General features: G+C 40.8%; 1 protein-coding gene across 2 annotated transcripts in view; it reads left to right on the top strand.

Annotated features, from left to right (window-relative positions):
- Window positions 1-2,727: 2,727 nt before the first annotated feature.
- LOC127577625 (tryptophan 5-hydroxylase 1) overlaps window positions 2,728-21,414 on the top strand; it is a 68,630-nt gene continuing 49,943 nt past the window's right edge. For both annotated transcript variants that reach the window (XM_052028933.1, XM_052028932.1), the window contains exon 1: window positions 2,728-3,157. Coding sequence is in view for 1 of the 2 variants with exons in the window: in XM_052028932.1 (XP_051884892.1) it covers window positions 3,101-3,157 (57 nt within the window). In the remaining variant the exon portion in view is untranslated. The remainder of the gene's footprint in view (window positions 3,158-21,414) is intronic.

Consider the following 21,414-nt stretch of genomic DNA (forward strand, 5'->3'; position numbering starts at 1 on the left):
TCTCTATGAATTTTGTACATTCCAGTGAAGACACCTCTCATTTTTCTAAACTCCAAATAATAAGATATCTACCTTTTTTTTGTTTGTATATTCATTCAAGGGATGTGGGATTTGCAGCTACCCCAGGTCTACCAAGTGTTTCCAAAATTGTTTTCATTTTTGCCATCCCAGAAACCATTGCAGTGTATCTTTGCTGTGCACGTCCTCAGTAGGAAATGTATCCTTTTTCAGGGAAGGAGCCTCTATTGTACACAGTACTTCAGGTTCGCCAATACCCTGTATAATTCTAAACGGTGTGTAACTTGCAATACTGATAATGGAAGGATTTAATTGGCAGTGTAAGCTTATAAAATCCACCTGATAATTAAGTACAATGGTGGAAGAATTTGTTACTTTATTAAAGCTATGTCATGAAGTACAGAGCCAGCACTCTAAAGGCACCTTCACAGCCTAAGCTATTTTCTGTCAGTTAAGATTTTAATAGTTTAAAAAGTGAACCTGCCTCATTGTGCATCCATCATCACCAAACATAGCCTTCCAAATGCTCTCAAATTCCACCTTCCGCTCCGACTGTCCCAATCCCCTGCCCTCCCACTGTCAGATTCCCAGTTCTGAAAACACTTAAGGTCATTCAGCATCTGTTCAAAATGCCTCCTCCCCTCAGGATCAGCCTCTCGGTCCAGAATGTCCCTTCCACTCAATGTTAGTTCATCTCAGTTTGGAATTGCTGGCTACTGTCAGTTCAGAGTGATGTCTCTCCCACCCCTCCTGTACATGAATGACAGTCCCAGCGCTATTGAAATTCTTTATCCACGACTGAGTTTTCCATTTCATTAACCTTTCAGCATCCACTTTGTTTATCTGCATTACAAAGAATAGAGTCTATCAATTCATCTTTAATTAAACATTTCATATTTTCCATGACTTCAATTGAGGTTGCACATCGTTTGAAATACCAGAACCTTACAGCTGCTTATGTGAAACTCAGTCAATAGCCTGCAAACAAACAAAGGAATATCTAGGTGCAAATCCCTCTGTATCTCATGGTGCTGGGAAACAGACCCACCTGAAAAGTACAGAAGGGTTTAAGAAACCAAAATGGCTTTTCTTAAATATGCCTATTGCTGGCCTAGATTTTAATGAATTGTACTGTTTCACATCAGCTTTGAGTGGTCTTTGGTGTTTCATTGGCTTGGATGCAGTGAATTTTGCTTTTAGAAGGACATCTTGGTTGCAGAAAATGAGTTACAAGTTAAAAAGATTTGCGTAGGGTGATCACATCTCTTGGAAATACAAGAGCACTAGCTATACAAAAAATTATTTTGAACACTAGACTAGAAAAGATCAGTGGTATCTGGTGTTGAATTTTCAACCAATCTTCAGAAACAGGAGCACTATGCGTGAAACCCTCAAGATTATGTTATAAAATCATAAATTGATTTCATTTGACCAAGAATGAGCATAGATTTGGAATGTTGCAATTTTCAAGTTCCCTTCCATTGATCCTGAAATAGGTCATGAATTCTACAAAGAAGAGTTATAAATTCAATGAAAAATCACAGGGAATATGAAACAAATGTAGAACATTCTGCAAATATGGTGGCCTCCAGATTAGTAAACTGGGTACTTTCAAGGAAGGGAATTGGAGGAGTAAAAACAGAAAATGGTGGAAACACTCAGCAGATCAGGGAACATCTGTGGAAAGAAAAACAGTGAATGATTAAGATCGAAGACCCTTTGTCAGAACTAGGAACTGTTATTGAGAAGGAGAATTCTAGAAGTGCTTTAAGAATTTAACCAGCAGTAGAATGGTAGGAATGATATAACGATGGCTCCAGAGAAGGAATACACACACTGGAATTTGATTCCGAGTGTTCCCACTTCTCACCTATTGAAACTCCCCAAATCTTGCCCAGGCTGCCACTTCTCTTGTAAATGCAAAGCCATTAAGATCCAAACTAAGTTATAATTGAATGGCAGAACAGGCATGAAAGGCTGAATTGTCTACTCATTGTTTTTTTAATGATGTAGAAGGCCACTGAGTCAACACAGTCTCACAGAGCTACCCTATCAATTCCATCCCCCCCCCCCCCACTTAATTCCCTTCTAACTATTCTCTCCTACAGTCCCGTCATCTCCACTCTGATTCTCCTCCCATCCAACGCTAGGTGTAATTTACAGTAGCCAATTAACCTGTTAATCAGCACATTCTTGGTTTGTCTAGGCAGGGGAAACACTGGGTGGTGGTGGTGGGTGAGGAATATACAAACTCAACACACAGAACCAGAGGTAAGGATGGAATCTGGGTCTCTGGACTGGTGGGGCAGCAGCAGAACTTCTGTGCTGCCCACTCCTGCTTCTCTTTAAACTATTGACCTACACATTAAGAACATCTCGGCTGTTGTCTGGCATCTGAGCAGCCTGCTTCTACCTCAGCTGGTAACTGGATGCACAAGAAGCAGGGTGAAATGTAAATTCAAGTAATTAAATTTCACTAAGGTTAGGCACAAAAGAAATGTTAAATTTCTTATAATAAATTTACTGTCCTAATAACAATGTCTGATAACCTGTCCTGATAACAATCCTGGTCTATAATTGCATATAGAGTGCTGGCTTGGTTTTTCAGTTTAATGCTGAAGAATAAAACTGTTGGATGGGTGGGTGAATGGTTGAAGGACTATTTGGTACAAAGTGGTGGTGAGAGCAGATTACTGGAGTATCAGTTGCGTTTTGCACTATGTAACGGGTCCAAGGGAACGGGGTCAACAGGAGCTACCACTGGTGTGCGGACGTAGCGCCGTGGACAACAGCGCGGCCGAGAACGGGGCGGCTGTGCGGCCAGGAGCTGAAGGCGGGAACAGGGCCGAGATCGCGGTCCGAGAGTCGGGGTCGGGAACGTGGCCGAACTCGGAAGCGGGATGCTGGAGCGAGGCCGGGATCGGGGCCAGGTGTGCCCAAGTGGAGGGGCAGGGGTCTCGATAGCGTGGGTGTGAAAAAGAAAGCGTGCGTGAGTTGGTCAGAAGAAGCACTAAGGTACATTAGTACTTCATGTGGTCCTCACATTAAAGGTTTTTGCCAAGTAGCCCCAATTTAAAAAGTAATGACGACAACGTGGAATGAGAGGATGCCAGGAAGTCGGATAAGGCCAGAGAAGCAGGTGAGATAATGGATTAAATTCTTGCAGTTTTTTTTGTTGAATTAATAATATATAATTAACGGTTCCACATTATGGAGCAAATTCGACAATCCATTCCGGGAATGGAGAATCAGCTGTAATCATATTGAATGTTGGGACCAGGCTTGAGGAGCCCGTTGGCCTACTCCTGGCTCCTATTTTTTTGTGTGTTCCTACAGGCCGTGTTTTGAACTCCAGAAGCTGAGCCTTCCGTATTGGCTTTGAAAAATAGGTATTTACTTTTGTTCCCAAGGTTTTGATGTGGTGCATCAGAAACAATGCTATGCAAAATGACACCAGCAAAATAATGAGGAAAATTGGGGAAGAAACAATCAAAAATTGAACATGATTGTTCACCCAGTGAAGTTGTATGTGAAATCTTCTGTGTTGTGTTCCTTTCCACATCTTACTACTACTTTGATTGACAGAATAATTATCTGAAGAGACATGTCCTTGAGGGATCTCTCCAGGCTTTGGGTGCTCACTTTTAACATATTGGCAGTTATTTGTATTAGAATGACAAAAGTCCTTCTTGTGTGAAAAGCTTACTGTAGTTTGCCATACCTCAGATGCACCAAGACTATGGAAACACTGATACATAATATAGTTTGACGTCTCTGACGATTGTTAAAACCCAGCAGTCCCTAGAGCGAAAATCAATAGCAAATACTATGTAGGTTTAACTGCTGAGGATAAAGGGAACTTCAGGCTGCTGTTCTGCTGTTAGTATGTTCAGTGGATACTAACATGTTGACTGCGGGCCTCCCACATTTCAGAAATTGTCTGCACATTGAGAGCCATCAATCAATTCCCATTTTTGCCTGTACAAATCCTGAAGATGTGAATGGTACGTGCCGAATTGTATTGGCAGCACATTTCTATTTCTTGGGTTTCTAATTTTATTTAGTTAGTTTTTTAAGTTTCTTCCTGTTTAGAATTGGATTAAGACCATACAGATCTGCGGTGATAGAAGATAACGTGGAGTATTTTGGAGTATTCTACTGTTGTTCTGCACAATGAATGATATCAAAATATGTTAGTTCTGCATACTACTACAGATGTTAAGGGCTCATGAGCAGTAACCCCTTTATTAAGATGATGTTTGATTTTGGAACCCAAAGAGCAAGTGTTGCACCCAAAAAAACGTGCTTTTGACTGTGGTTTTACCCCATAGTATTCAATTGAAATATCCAGCTGTAGTCACACCAAGGCCAAATACAATTTTAAAATGACTGCTTTGAATTTGCATGTTATATACCCTCCTGTTTACATGGAACAGCACTGCCCACATTCCTGCACTGTGCCATTGTAAATAAATAATCCTTTTTCCTGATACTATGGTTACTTTTTCTTTAGGAGCTGCTGTCAATGCAACACATTAAATGCTGCGTTCCTTGCACAGGCATGTATTTACATTAGGGAAAGGAATCGAATTGATGTGGCAAATTTGGGTCAGTCTGCCCATTTACCTGATTTTGCATATCTATCCTTTTTTGTGCCAAATTTGTAAAATCAGAGATAGGCATCAGTGTCTCTGCCCCCCTTCTGGCTTCCCAGTAACTTCATTCCCCTTCTGCTTTGAACTTTCACTCGCTCCAGCATCTCCCTTGTGTCTACTCCAACTCTTTGTCATCTAACCTGTGTTCTCATCTCAGTGAAGTTGGTTCTCAATCTTTTTGGGAGATGTCCTCTACTTGTTGTAGAGCGGATATTGCCCTGGAACTTTTACATATTGTTCTGTTGAAAAGTAATTCTTTATATTGCTTTCTCCCTCTATTGCTGAGCTCTTCAGAATTAAGAGTCGTCTTTATTTCAGATTTCCAGCTTTTGCAGTAATTTGCTTTTATAGTCTTACATATCTTGCTGGGTGAATGATTCCATTAATATTAAAGAATATGTGACTGTGGGAAGAACTTAACAGCGATACTTTGAGTGAGACCAAATGATAGGAAAATCTTGTCAGCTGCAATCGCATATTCCTAGTATAAGTCAAATGAAACTTTAATACCTAGTAATGACCAACAGTCGAAACCTATTTTATTATCAGCCATGTCTTTCCATCTGCTGTTCTATAAGTTAAGAAAATGATGAATATAGGGCTACTGAGCTAAATAGATAAATGCTCAGCTGCTGTGCTCCTGGGCCTTCCAAGTCAGTATTTGATTGCAGCTGCAATCTAAGTTCTCTGATGAAGCAGAATCAGCATTTGACTTGCTACAATTACGTTCTGTTCATTATTAAGGCAGGAAGGAAGGAAGTCTTCTGGCAAACATCAGGATATCCTGGAAGAAAATTGGTTACAATTAAGTACTTTGCAAGCAGTCAGCGCTCAATTTTACTCATAAAGGTTGGGAGCAATGTTTATTAAGAGAAGCAAAAAAACTTGGCGAGAAACAGATGAGTGAGATATTTGTAAATCATCTTCCAGGCCTCAGAACAAAGCAAAGGACCTTGCAGCAAACTGTAAGATTTAGTTAGTATTGTTACCTAGAAAGTGCATCAGCCATGTTGTGCACAGAAAGATACCACATAGCAATCTGATGATGGACAGTTTTTTAAAAAAAAGTATAAATATTAGGTAGCATTCTGGGGAATGTGAGATTTTTTTTATTAAACATTCCAGCAGTAAAGGCAGATGGGCTCAGAGTACAATGTTTTATTCAAACAAATTTTTTCTCTCATAAGGTTGAGAGGTTTTGGAATCCCTTGCCCCAGAAAGCTAGGGAGGATAAATCCTTGAATACGTTCAAAGCAGAATAGATTTTTTTTTCTCTGGAGAATCAAGAGCTAAGGGGGTAGGGTGGAGAGCAGATGAGGAAAGTTGAATCACTGGGATCTTATTGAATGATGGAGCAGCCTCAGGGCCAAATGGCCTGCACCTGTTCCTATTTCTTCTGGTGTTAGCAAGACCAGCTCAGCACTCCATCAGCATGGTACTATAACATCAGGATATTGTACTCAAGTCTCCGGAGTGGGACCTGAATACTAAACCTACTAACTTCTGGATTGCTGTAGGATTACAAATGTATTTCTTCTGCTTTAGAGAACTTGACAGAGAATTGGAACAAATCTGGGATCTGACCTGAATCAATGAAATTATGTTGGTATTAGTCATTCTGAATGGCATCCTCTCATTGGCTGGCATTTGTGAGGACTGTTTCCAGTTCAGTGGCTGTCCATTGCAGTTGATGAAAGCATGTCTTCATTCTTTGATAGCTGAATTGAATATAATTGTTCAGACATATCCCTCTTGTTTACTTCATTGTCAATCCTTCTGACCTAAGTACACTTCCTTGTGGCTGTTAGAGTCAATAAGACAGGCTTCTCTTTTGGGTACCCATACCTCCATGATATAGGATGGGGTCCTGTCAGGCCAAGCTGATGCCAGATATCACAACCCCTCTCTCTCTATAAAAGTGTTTGCAGAACTTTTCTTTAGGTTTTCTGCTGTTTCTTTGACCTTCATGAGGTTTCCCATATTGTCTCCAGTTCGTCACTTCTGACCATTCTTGTGTGCTTAAGGTGTCCCTTACTTTCCACATGTGTTCCCTGTTAATTTTTCTACATACTTCCAAAGTAGGCACATCAAAAGACTTGGCTTCTTACCTTAGCCAAAGAAGACTTTTACTTTAAAAGTTCTCTTTCAGGATTTAAGCCTCCCCTGATATAGTTTTAATCCAGCTATGCCTTTTAGTTGAACCCCCACTGATGGTAAATTTTGCAGTTCACTATTTCTTTATGCTTTGAGTCATACCAGTTTGATGGATAAGATGGTTTATAACATGGTCTTTCTTGCATATTTCTAGTGCAGGTTTTGGCTTTAGAGTTGTAATTTAGGGCCCTTAAAGACCCCTTCATTTAATGCAAGGAGCACCTATCCCTCAAATGCTTCAGCTACTTCAGCAATCATAATTTATCATGTGTTTGGGGTTCCATTATTTTAAGAGAGCCTTTTATTCTGCTTAGAACACTGGTTAACTGAGCTATTTTAGCTCTCACCTAATGCATCTCAGTCTTAGACATTACCACCAAAATCCTTATTAGGGGGTGGGAGGAGACCAAGGTCCTTGGGTGGGAAGGTGGAATGCACAATTTTCCATAAGGTTCTCCTATGAAGGTGGCATTATTAACAGGAAACTTGAGTTCTCTTTGTCTTATGTGTGGGAGGAATTGTTATACCCCAAAAGCAGACAGAAAGCTAAAAAAAATTCAAACCAAGTCCACCCTGCCTTGATCCTCCCCATTTCCATTTTTAACAGAGTTGAAAAAGATGTTTTCATTTAAATGTTTTAATGAGGGTGCATGGCTCAGACTTTTTTTCTCATTTAACTATAGTCAGCTGGCAGGTTTTTCACAGGCCACAAAAAAGCCATTAGCCGAAGGAGGTGAGGGCTGCTGCATGGAAAAACTCAGTGGTTTACCTAGTACAGTAATTGTTCACCTTGGCTGTCTAGTGCACCTGTGAATTTCCTCAATTGTTAGTCAAGAACTAGAGGGCATAGGTTTAAGGTGAGAGGGAGAGATTTATTGGGAACTTGAGGAGCAACTTTTTCACCCAGAGAGTGGTCAGTATATGGAATGAGCTGCCAGAGGAAGTAGTTGAGGCAGGTGCATTAGCAACATTTAAAAGACACTTGGACAGGTACATGGATAAGAAAGGTTTAGAGGGATGTGGACCAAAGATGGGCAAATGGGACTGGCTTCAATAAGATTCTTGGCATGGACCAGTTGGGCTGGAGGGCCTGTTTCCGTGCTGTATGACTATCTCAGCACCACCCTCCCACCCCTCCACAAAACTACCATCTTCCACTGTCCTAGGGTCAAGATCTCCTGGCACTCTTCCCCAATCCTCCCTGGGCTTCCCGGAATCGTCTCTCCTCCTCTTCCCCACCAGTGTCTCCCAGATCTCTCCCTTTCCATCCTGTTCCCCCTGTCTTCCCAAAGCCAGCCCCCCTCTTCATTTGGTTAACTGTGACCAGGCTGTTTGATCTCACTTAAGAGACCATTTTTATGTTTAAGATTAGTGAACATTGATGGAGTTTCACCATTGGTGAGGCAGAGGTGGGGAGAATGTCATTCAAGTCAAACTTTGTCCTCTGCAACATCTGCACATGTGGGCTTTCCAACTGGAGTGGAGCCACTGGAGTGTGGTTAGCATTGGAACTGATTTGATTTGTCTCCTCCCAAGCCCTGCAGTGCTACAGGTAAGATCAGTTCGATAAATGCAAATTGAACAAAGCAAGATGCAAATCTCACTGTTTCATAAAGAACATCCTCGTATTAGGGGAGCTGAAAAAAGACACCTACAAATAGAAGATATCCTGATTTGTCTCAGAACAATCCAATGTTGAAATTTGACAGCAAACCAGTCTGTCAAGGTCTTGAAGCTGTCTAGCTGACAGACTGATGTGTGCAAGTACTCTACCACCTTGCCTTGCAGATGCACCTTAACAAACAAAAACCAAGACACTTCCTGCATCTTTAGGTTGGTTTGTTAAGATGCATCTGCCAGAATTAAGGATTTGTTACTAGATGAGGCATGACAACAAAATGTCTCAATCAGTCAGGAGCTTGTATTAAAATCTTTGTACAAATAGTGAGAGGACATATTGGGTAATCATGTATTGTGAGATTAGTATTGGTGTCTGTATGTGACATCATTCATGGGGTGGAGTGTTCAGATACAATGCAAGTGTAGAGATTTATTGAAAATGTTGCAATATAAACTGATCCAATATGATTGGGAATTGCTAGGAGACATTGTTTGCTGTTGAGGCTGAGCATTTAATAGCACAGCAATACCTAGACAGCAATCAAGAGCTCATTTAAATCCAGCATCATTTCTTGAACTCAGACATGAAGTTGTAAAAACCAAAGGCCATGGAGCAATTAAGGAAATATTTGAAAAAAGAATTAGGAAGTAGCTGGGTGATATAAAGTGCAGGGTTTTGAAAGTTCATGTTTGCTGGAGAAAGAAAAATCTGAGGAAGAAAAGGATTTATGCAGTTTTGACATTCTTTGAAATAATTGAATATAGGTGTTGTGTTACCATTTCTGAACAGTCCATGAACACAACTTCATTATTTCTTTTTTGCACTATTTACTTGTTTTGTAATTTATTGTAATTATGTCTTTGCACTGTACTGCTGCCGCAAAACAACAAATTTCACGACACATAAGTCAGTGATAATAAACCTGATTATGATTCTGAACATAGTGGGGATGCAGTGAGGGGAAAGAATGCACAGGGGTGTTTATTTTGGAGAGCAGCATGTTTAAAGAAATGCTTATTATTATAACATTGATTAAATTATGATGAGGTATGGATCTCTTAGATAAACTTTTTTTGTGATGTGTTTAATGGTGTAGTAGAAGAACCAGAAAAAATTGCTCCAATATGAAAGAATCAGCCTCTCAGCCCTATTCCCAACAAACTGCTAACTACCCGGCTTCCTTTTATGAAATCTATGGTGACTGACATTGCTAATATTCCTCCCCATCTTTAACTTGGTTCAGTGTTATAATTTCCTGAGATCTCTGAACTCCAATATGGGCAGTTGCATGTTCCCACTTTTGATTGCTTCACTATTGTTGGCATAGCCACAGCTGGCTACCTGAATTCCTGAACCTTTTTATTTCACTACTTCTCCTTTCTCTTTTAAGATACTCCTTAAATTCAGGTCTTTGACTAGGCTTTGATCATGTGCGCTAATCTCTTTGTGGCATGGTGTCAGTTTCTGTTTGTTTGGTGCTGGCAATGCAAGGATAAAGTGCAAAAAAAAACACTTACTTTCTCTAAAACTAAATCTCTGTCCCATCATCTCCGTATGTAGTTTGGTGTTAAATTTTGTTCAGTAATGTTTCTGTAAAGTAGCTTGGAATGTTTTAATATGGTAAACACACCATTCCCTAGGTACACCTGATACTAAATGTGGTGCACCGACTAGGGTTGTAACTGTAGTCATTGATTTAGCACAGGTATAGAAGTTGTATGCAGTTGTTATTGAGTCATTGGGGGAAGAGAGGACTGAATTTGTGGATGGGACAGTGAGTGGCACAAGGAAGTGCTGCATATAATGTGTTAACTAATATTTGAACTGAAGTTATCAGATGGTGCAGTTATTAAATTGCGTAGCATTGCGTGCATTTGTGTTGGGATTTTCCTGTGATTACTAACAGGTTTTCAGTTGCTGTGCATCAAGAAAGAGTCAGGCATTCATATCATATCTTTAAATAACAGCTAATAGCTTGAACAACCATCTGTCAACTCTGAGCTGGTAGGAAATGGATTACAAGATACCATAATGAAGCAGGAATGAGTACTTCCTAAAGCCAAAGTTCATTCAACTTCCACACCAACTATTTAGTTTCATGCTGGAAAGCACATGGCATAATTCTCCCAATCTTAAATAGGCTGGAAACCATCAAGATGCTCTGTATTATGTAATATGTAACAACATCAGGGTCATATTCTTCTTGATATACGACAGAATGATAAATATGACTATGATATCTGGAATTCAGTAAATTCAGAATTTTAAAGTTTTATTTGGAGAAGTTTAGAAATTGTGGAAAATCGAATTGAAGCTTTCTGAATTATGTTGGGAAGATCCGAAGACCAGGGGCAGTAGTTTCAAAGAAAAAAGTTGTGTGTGTGTACGGGAAGTTGAGTAGAAGGGTTTTGACTTTATAAAAGAAGAATCTGTCAAGGTTGTCAGTATGAACTTGAGATGCATGCTTCAAGATAGCAGGTTAGAATAATAGTGATAGGAAGAGTTAACAGCAAAAAGGAATGACCATATTAGGCCCTCATGGAGTGTAGTTGTGCTAAATATTTTTGTTTCTCAAACCCATCAACTCTGCTGAAATCGATAGTGAATGAGTTTTGCTACATTTCATATCTGAAATACTCATACCGTGGTGGCTGTATTAGTGTCCATTGATGTGTTTACGTATTATGGCAGGAGTTGATGTAATGATGACTGGTCATGCAGGATAGGTCAGAATTTCATCCATCAGAAGAAGACCCTATTTCCAGGCAGACTGCAGAAACTCTGTTCCCTATCTCATCATCTGTGAAGAACAAGATTTTAGTAGGCTCAGGTCATTAAATGCATTCATGGAGACAAGTGACCTGCAAAAGAAAGACCTCATGCCAGGGCTACTCTCTCCATTTGAGGTCAAAGTCACGATGTCCACTTGCTCACACAGATTATTCTAAGCAGCCACAAGATCTCTGTCATGTCTTATAATTGGCATTCACCACTGCGTTGAAGAGGTCATGCAAGCACCCTACATGTGGAAGGATGACTTTGTTTTCATTGAGGAAGAAGTCACTTCTTGGGCAGTGAGATTTGCAAGACTTGCTGACTTCCCAATCTGCAGACGTTCATTGATTGCAGCCATGCCCATAAGCACTCCATTCAATAAGACTGATCTTCTCATTAATAGAAAAGGTATTCACTTCTGAACATTCAAGTCATGGTGGATCATCAGAGGATGTTCCTCGTGGTCAATACAGTGTATCCTGGCAGCACCCATTACACATTCATCCTTGGGAAGAGTGAACTGCCAGACATCTACAGAGGCCACCACTGCCTGGAAGGATGAATCTTGAGGGACAAGGGATATTCTCTCCTTCCCCAACTCCTCACTCTTGTGATTCTCTCATGCTACTGCAGAGCACTGCTACATTAAGAACTACATGAGGACCAGAATCACTTTAGAGAATGCTATAGACATCCTTGAGATACAATGCAAAAAGTTAGGAGATGCCTCCAGTCTACTCCAAGCAGGTGCATGAACTTTATTAGTGTGCGCTGCATAATCTAATGATAGGCAACAGCACAATCTTGAGAAAGAAGAGGTTAGAGTCCCAGAGCCTTGAGATCCAGAGAGAGATGAGGAGGCAGAGTCAGAGGAAGTGGAATCCTGGGATGAAGAACTATGGCATTGTTTGCTAGCAGTGGGTTGAAGGCAGTGTGCTGCTGCATGAAAAAAGGGACTTCCTTAGAAACTTCACATCAATACTCTGTGCAGACAGTGGCCCACCACTCCCACACCTCTATTTTGTAAGCAGATTCCTGCCCCTTCTGCGCAGAGAACCCCAGCCTTTCATAACTTAATACAAGGAATAAAAAAACTCTAGCACTATATTATGGTGTCCCTCATGTGGCTGCAGTCTGCCACTGCTCCCTATCAGTTGGAGTGTGGACATAAAGCCTTAAAGACTCGCATGAAGCTCTTGCAGTGGAGTGGCCACCTTCAGACTGCTGCCACAGCCAATTGAGGGAGCAGTCTGGGATTAGTGACCATGGGACAAAAGTCAGCCTGCTGCCTGAAAGTTCATTTGCCACATGATGTTGTGCCTACTTGAGAAGGATATATCAGAGTCCTGGAGCTGAACACTGGACCATCTGTCAGGGGTTGGGTGGACAGTGGTGCAACAGTGAGATAGCAGCCAATGTAGGGTCCCCCTCCACTGAGTGATGCCTCCTTCTTCTGGCAACCTTTGCAAGTTTTCTTTGTCTTCAGTGAGATCAGAATAAAATATTTGTTTAATTTCTCTCCCATTTACATACCAATATAATTTATCTGGTCTCAGTCTATAAGGGATCCTTTTTATATATCTATAGAAAATCTAAGGATGTCTCTAAATATATCTCATTGTCTACTGTAGTATTTTACTTTCCCTTCCTCTGCCAATGTCTTGTTCTTCCTTTGCTGAATTCTGAAACTTTCCCATCCTCAGGCTTGTTGCTCTTTTTGGCAACATTGTAAGCCTTATCCTTTGATCTAATACTGTCTGTAATTTACCCTAATTGTTACAGTCAGAGAGATGCAGCACAGTAACAGATCCTTTGGCCCACTGAGTCTGCACCAACCATTTATACAAATTCTACATTAATCCAATTTTATCCCACTCTCCTCAGATTCTACTGCTCACCTACACATCAAAGGCAATTTACAGCAGCCACTTGGGATGTGGGAAGAAACCTGAGCACCTGGAGGAAGCCCACACGGAGAGCATGCAAACTCCACACAGACAGCACCCAACATCAGGATTCAACCCAGATTTTGGTCTCTGTGCGGCAGTGGCTCTACCAGCTGCACCATTATGCTGCCCCTATATGGTTGGACCAATTTTCCGGTTTCCTTTTGTGTTGCCTTAAACAGATATATATTACATGAAGCTATGTTTTAATTCTATAACTATTGCTTTTTTACTTTCATACTTTGTAATACAGTTTCCCAATCAAAGCCAATTTATGTCTCATACCTTTGTAGTTTCCTTTTTTCAGATTTAAGACCCAGGTTTCAGAGGACAAACTTATCAGGGGAGGGAAAGACTGAAACAGAAAGACTGACCTATAATTGTGGAAAGCTTGGAAATTGATGCATATTTAGGTATAATTATACATTTTCTTTAATAATTTACCATTATATTTAAAGATGAGAGTGTAGAAATTGTGCAGATTAATTACATTGATTAATATGGAAATATTAAATTGATATTTAAATTATGCAAGTAATTTATTACAGAGCCAGTCTGTTAAAAGAAAATAACCAAGCAAGTTATAAAGAAAAGTTTCTCCTCAGTCACAATTTATACAGCTTTATTCTTTAAATAACTGTAATTTGGTTTATTCTTCTTTCAATAATTTATTTTGATAAGCCTTTAACATCTATCATTAATATGCCGTGTGCCTGTGGACTAGATGATGATGTCTAGAATCAGATATAAACGACGACTACAAAATTGGATTTTTTGCCATTTGCATTTAAGACTTTGTCCCTAAACTTCCTGTCCTGGTGAGGGTGGAAGAAAGGATTTGAGCTATTTGGGGGCAAGAATGCGCACAGTTTTTTTGTTGAATGCACACAAATTTTTTTCCCAGGGTTGGGGAATTGAGAACTAGAGAGGCTAGGTTTAAGGTGAGAGCGGAGAAATTTAATAGGAACTTGAAGGGCAACCTTGCTGCCAGAGGAAGTAGCTGAGGCAGGTACATTAACAACATTTAAAAGACACTTGGACAGGTACCTGGATAGGAAAGGTTTAGAAGGCTATGGGCCAGATTTGGGCAAATGGGACCAGTTTAGATGGACATCTTGGTTAGCATAGACTGGTTGGGCTGAAGGGCCTGTTTCCATGCTGTATGACTCCTAAGAATTTGGGTATGGATCAGATAGGCCAGATTTGCACCTTTTAAAGGACTGTATCATCATTTTGTAGGTTACAAGACAGGATGAAAAAATGTCTGCTCTCTTGATGCAATAAGTCAGAGGCATAGGGTGGGATACAGTCACCTGTCCATTAGTGATTTTTGTCATCCCATAAGACATTTTGTTTACCTGCCACTAAATAACAGAGGCTGATGCCTTGATCTGATCAATTAAGAAGCAGTGGTTGATTAAAATAAACTCTGGTTAGTGGGATTACTGTTCAGCACATTGACATTAATTAAAATTACCTGCAGGTGACTGAAATAAAATGCATCATTTTAGTGAGGCAGTCTTCTGGATTATCCATCATCTGTGGAGAGGTTTGTACTGGAGGGGGAATTGAATGTAAATGAAGGATGGGCATCTCAATTTGCATGAAAGCAATGACTACTGGGACTGAGAGGACATTTTTAATGTAGCAAAATGTCACTTGGTGGTGGAGGAAGAAGAAGAACAAGAGGCATCAAGAGAAGTTAGATTTATTGGTCAATACCAAAATGAGAGCTGGATTACCCCACCAGTAGGATAACATAACAGATTAGGCTGAAGGAGAGCAGTGGCATTGTTTATAGTGTTGGTCTGGTTTAATGATTTAGGGACAGCACAGCAGCTGGGGAATTTAAAATAAGTCAATTAAATAAATCTGGAATAAACATGGTATCAGTAATGGTGGCCACGAAACCACCACCTTACCATAAAAACTAACATCTTGTAAGGAAAATATCTGACCTGTTTTTTGACCTGTGATTGACTTCATACCCACAAAAGTGTGGTTGAGATTTAACTACCTTCTGAAAAAGAATACCAGGAAAACCACTAAGAAGAAAATACGGGTGTGCCACTTGGATTCTGGATGCAGCAATGACGCACATTGCAAAGACCTCCAAACATGCTAAAGTGGAGCAAACTGTTCCACTAAATAGCCAAGTAGAGGTATGGTGCCAGAGGACTGGAAGGTTGCTAGTGTGGTACTCCTGTTCAGAAATAACTTTAGGTCAGCCATCTGACATTAGTGGCAAACACATTTAAAAAAAGATTAGGGATAGCATAAATTAACATTTATAGAGCCACACGTTAATCAAGGGCAGTCAGCATAGATTTGTTCAGGGAAGGTTATCTTTAACTTTTCTTGTGGAGGTAACAAGTACTGTTGATGAGAGTGGAACATTGCATGTAGGATATTTAGAATTTGGCAAGGAGTTTGACAAAGTCCCACATGGCACAGTAATCAAGAAAGTTAAAGCCCTTGGGATCAAAAGGAAAGTGGCAATTTGTGCTAAAAATCAGCTCAGTGGCAGAAAGGAAAGGGCAATGCTTGATGGGAATCCTTGATGGTGTGCAGTGGGGTTCTAGAGGGTTCACTCCTGGGCTCCTTGGTTTCATGGTATATAAATTATTTGGACTTAAATGCAGGGATGACAATTAAGAAGTTTGCTGATGATACCAAAATTGGCAATGTGATGAACAATGAGGGAGAAAGTCCTATGCTGCAGGAAGATATTCATGTAGACTGGTTAGGAGAGCAGTAACTGGAATTCAATCCAGAGAAGTGTGAGTTAATTCATTTGGGCAAAGAAAATAAGGAAAACGGGTATCTTGTACAGCAGTTTGACCTATCCCTAAAGGTAGCAGGACAGCTTACAAGATGGTTAAAAAAGATTGTGGGATACTTGTTTTTATTGGTTGGGGCATTGAATGGAGGTCATTCAAGAAACATGAAACATCAGTAATACCATAGCAGAAGAACTGTGTATTTGTGGCCACCAGACTAAAAGAAGGATGGAATGGCACAAGGGACGGTGCAGAGGAGATTTATGAGGATGTTATTAGGTTATGAGGAGACGCTATCTAGTCTGGGTCTAATTTCTTAGGCACAAAGCAGTCCAAAGGAAGATCTAATTGAAGGGTAGGACTACACAGAACAAAGAGTAAGAAGCTGGTCTATCTCCCTTAGGAGAGAGGTCATTAATTAGGAGGCATAGGTTTAAGTTAACTGGTAGAAGGATTAGAGGTGAGGAGAAAAAAATATTCAATGTGTGGTGGGAGTCTTGAAATCACTGGCAGAGAGAGTGATGGAGGCAGAAACCCAAAAAAGTAATGTCATTAAGGGGATGGAGTACAAGAGTAAAGAAGTCTTGTTACAGCTGTCAGGGCTTTCATGAGACCACATCTGGAGTCTTGGGTAGTCCCTTGGGTCAACAGTGATTTGCTTCCACTTAAGTTTTGTGGTTACTGATGAGGCCAATGTGGGATCTGCAGACTTTGCCACAGGTGGGTCAGGAGCTGATGGGCTCCTCCTGCTGTTTATGCTGCGCTTCTGTGGAGTTTTCAACACCTTTATGAATGCTTCTATGAGTTGTTATGGGCCAGAGGGGATGTTATAATTTTTAAGGAGGTTTTGAGAACATCGTTGAATCTTTTCCTGTGTCCACCTGGTAATCTCTTCTCATGAGAGAGCCTGGAATAGAATGTGTTCCAGTAGTTTTGTGTTGGCATGCAAACAGCATGGCCTTCCCTTTGGAGCCTGCTGTGTGTAATTACAGGTCCAGTGCTGGGGCTGTTGACCTGGTAGAGTACACTGGCATTGCTTCACATTTCCCACCAGTGTGTTTGGAGGATTTTGCGAAGATGACATTGGTGGTATCTGTCCAATGTTTTGAGGTGTCTGCCATAGATCACCCAAGTTTCAGAAGCATGTAGGAGGGTACTGATCACTGGGAGTGGTTGAGGAGGATCCTGGCAATAACTTACTCTATTGCAGACGGCAGGGGGATCAGACTGCAGATAGTGCAGTCATATTTGTCTTCTTTCTTGAAGGTGGCCACAGTAATGTTGTCTCTGAAATGCCTTGGCAGATCATCATCCTCATAGTGGTTATGAATTTATGACTGCTGCTCACTGAAGGGAAAAAGAAATTATACATAGGCAACTTCCACTCTCCCCAGTACTAAGTTTGGGACCTGGAATCTCAGGGCCTTCATAGCTATTCCTATAGGGTCAGACCTGAACTGCACAACACCAGTGTAGGCAAGGAGCTCAAATATTTCAACATTGACATTGCTGCCTAGTGTGAGACACAACAGACAAAAGGAAGCTATATCAAAACAACAAAGGGAAGATGAGTATGACACACCTTCTGGGAGGGTAATCTGGTTGAGGAACAGTGCTCTTATGCTGTAGGTTTCACTGTCAAGAATGAACTAGCCTGGTGTCCCAGTAACTCCCCTGTGGCCTCATGACTCTCTGCCTCATTCTAACTTGAAACCAGAATGCTTTGGTCATCAGTGAATATGGCACAACCCGGGAGACAGTTGATGAGGCCAAGAAGAAAAAACCCTGGCCCACATTCCAGGGGGAGGGAAATTCATCTGCCTGGGCGACTTCAATGTCAGACTGTGAAAAGATGCAATCCGATGGCAAGGTACCATTGGCAAGGAGGAAGTATGGGAGGCCAAGTCCAACAGGATTCTCCTCCTGACAAAATGCTTGGAGCATAGTCTTGTAACCGACATCCTTCTTCACTGGGGAGACGAGCAGAGGCCCTGTGGCAACATTCCTGGTATAGGCCCTGGTATTTGTTAGATTATAGTGCCATCTGAATGAGGAATATCTGCATCACAGAGGACAGAATAGGCTTCGATGACTGCTGCATTGACAGCCACCTAATCCTTTCTATTATCCATATTATCCTGGTCCCAAAGCACTGCAAGAAGATCAGTGTTGAAGTTCTCAAGGACTCCAGAAAGGTAGCTCTTCTTGTGAAGTGCACCTCACAAACAATCGGGTGACTCCCAGCTAACAGGAGCATTAGGGTGTCTGCAATATCTGGATTAACATGATGTCCACTATCTTTAACATCGAGGGTATTAAACTGTGGTCTCCTTTTTGAAGGAAGGATATATATGCCTTGTAGATGCTGTGGTGCAAATTCACTAGAATAATTCCTGCGATAAATGGGTTGTGCTTTGAGATAAGATTGAGCAGAATGGATCTGTGCTGTCTGCAATTTAGAAAATTAAGTGTTGATTCCATTTCTCTGTTGTGCTCATAGACACATTACTGTGCATATGAACTCATAATATTTGGACAGCTGTTGCGATGCTTTTATGCCTCATCATTCCAGTTTGCCAGCAGGATTTCACTGGCAAGTGCAAGGAAGATGACTGCTGAGTAATAATGATACCTCTGGGTTCCATTCCTCATGCTGCTATTTCTTAAGATCTCCCAGTGCTGAAGAAAAGTCCTGCTCACACTAGATCAAAAATCTGATGCTTAAGGCATTCCTGTGTCTGTATTGGTCCTGGGGCCATGCTGTGGTACCACCAAGTATCATTTAGTGAATTTTGATAGCGTGCACTTCATAATTTTGCTATCCAAATGGTGGTTGCTAGAGAGACTGTTGATTCTAGTGATTCCAAAGACCCGGCTTTTGGACCACAACCAACAACCATGTCTTAGACATAGAATCAGCCACAACTCCTCAATGAATAAAAATAAAGAAAATGGAGAATGGACAAAATATTAGTATGAGTGATTGAAGACTTGCTTAAAGAAGTAGTCCTTATAGTAGATGCGAGGATGCAGAGGGATTCTCAAATTTCAATGTTTGACCTTGACAGAGTAAGGAATAGCTGTAAATGTTGGATAAAGAGCAAAAAGTGGTAGACCAAAATTGTACTGAAAGGAAGATTTTGGATGATGTTTTAGCACTGTAGATGACCAAGATGATGAGAGTGAAGCTAGAGAGTGTTTTAAATATATATTTGAGAACTTTAAATTTGAGTTGTAGAGAACCAGGAGCCAGTGTAGTTCATGAGGACAAGGGTAACAGGTGAGCAGCAGTTAATGTTAAACAGAATACAGAATAAAAATTCAAAAGTTTGCTTGTTTACATAAAATTATGGATAGGGGTTCAAGAGTGGATTGGAATAGTCAAATGATCTTTAGTAGCAGGTGGACTGTTGAACGTGCAGTGGACGCAATAGTCAGAAGATTGAGATTGAAAGTTTTTTGGAACATTTTCAGAGAAGACTGGATCAGTATTTTTGTGATCTCTAAGCCTTTTAAGGATTGACAGGTTGAAGAGAGAGTGTTCATCATTAAGCAAAATTTTTACTGCTTGCAACTAGTTGTTAATACTCGCTAATCTAAAGTTCTTCACTGTACACATTCCCTGCTATCCCGCATGGTAACTGAACCCCAAGCAGTAATTTAGTCAGTAATCCCAGTGATTTATTACAACTGTTTACTTACTTTCTTCACTGCACGTGAGATTTGACCAATCTTTTCTCTGCCCTGGAAGATGTTGCCAGAGCACATGCTACTGTTATCCCAGCCATCTATGCAACCTCTCAAAAGAGGTTGTGAAGAACTCTCTCATAGTAAGACCATTATCTGTTGGAATAGTCAAATAATCTTCAGTAACAGGTGGACTATTGAACACGAAGTGGACGCAATAGTCAGAAGGTTGAGGTTGAAAATTTTTGGAACATTTTCAGAGAAACCAATATTTTTGTGATCTCTCAGCCTTTTAGTGAGTCTGTCATTTTCAACTAATATGGCCCGTACTTCCGCAGCTGCATCCTCTGGCAACCACCCCCTCCCATTCCAAATCTCTGCATCTCATGTAACCCCTTATCCTTAAATGGATCCTTCATCTGAGGCTATAGATGATGTAGAATTGCTAGTGGAGCAGAAAACAGTAAAAATGGATCTAATTTGTTGTTGATACACAATATTATTCTGTTTGATGTACTTAAAGTCATAATGGGACTACTTTTATGTTCCTCTCAATTGACGTATTAACTATTGAGATAGTCAATGGGGATATCTTGGGGATAATCTGCATTATAGCAGAGGAGGTACTGGATGCCTTAAATGTATGAAAGTACATAAATCTCCAGGTATGTCCAAAAAGCTAGAGAAGAAATTGTGGGAGACATAACTGAGATGCACACATCATCATTAGCAACAGGTGAAGTGCTGGAATACTGGAGGGTGGCTAATGTTGTGCCTTTATTTAAGAAGGGTTGCAAAGAAAAACCTGGGAACTATAGACCAGTAAGCCTAATATCTGTGCTAGGTAAGTTACTAGAGGGGATTCTGAGGAATAAGATATAAGCATTTGGAAAGATGGGTTGATTTAGGGATAGTCAGCACAGCATTGTGCATGGGAGATCATGCCTCAAACTAGAGTGAGAAGAAGTAACCAAGAAGGGCAGGGCAATAGACGTACTCTATATGGTCTTCAGTTAAGGCCTTTAATCAGGTTCCACATGGTAGGCTGCTATGGAAAGTTAGATTGAATGGGATCCAGGCAGAGCTAGCTAGTTGGATACACAATTGGCTTGATGGTAGGATGCAGAGGGTGATGGTGGAAGGTTGTTTTTCAGACTGGAGGCCTGTGACTAAAGATGTTCTGCAGGGCTTGGTGCTAGGCCCATTGCTTTTTATCATCTATATCAATGGTTTGCATGAGAATGTACAAGGCATGGTTAGTAAGTTTGCAGATGACACTAAAACAAGTGTTGTTGTTGACAGTGAAGATGGTTAGCGGGATTTAGAGGGATCTTGATCAGCTAGGTAAGTGGACTGAGGAATAGCAAATGAAGTTTAATTCAGGTAAATGTGAGGTGTTGCATTTTGGGAAGACAAATGAGGGTAGGACTTTCACAGTGAACAGTAGGGCCCTGGGGAGTGTTGTAGAACAGGGACCAAGCAGTACAAGTACATGATTCCCTAAAAGTAGTGTTGCAGGTAGACAGGGTGGTGAAGAAGGATTTGGCATGCTGACCTTCATCAGTCAGGGCACTGAGTATAGAAATTGGGATGTTATGTTGCAGTTGTACAAGACGTTGCTAAGACTGCATTTGGAATATTGTGTTCCGTTTTGGTCAACCTGCTTTAGGAAAGCTACCATTAAGCTGGAAAGAGTGCAGAGGAAATTTATGAGGATGTTGCTGGGTCTCGAGAGACTGAGTCATGGAGACAGGTTGAGCAGGTTGGGACTTTTCACT

Source organism: Pristis pectinata, chromosome 14 (genome assembly GCF_009764475.1).
Source record: "Pristis pectinata isolate sPriPec2 chromosome 14, sPriPec2.1.pri, whole genome shotgun sequence".
NCBI classification, from domain to species: Eukaryota; Metazoa; Chordata; class Chondrichthyes; order Rhinopristiformes; family Pristidae; genus Pristis; species Pristis pectinata.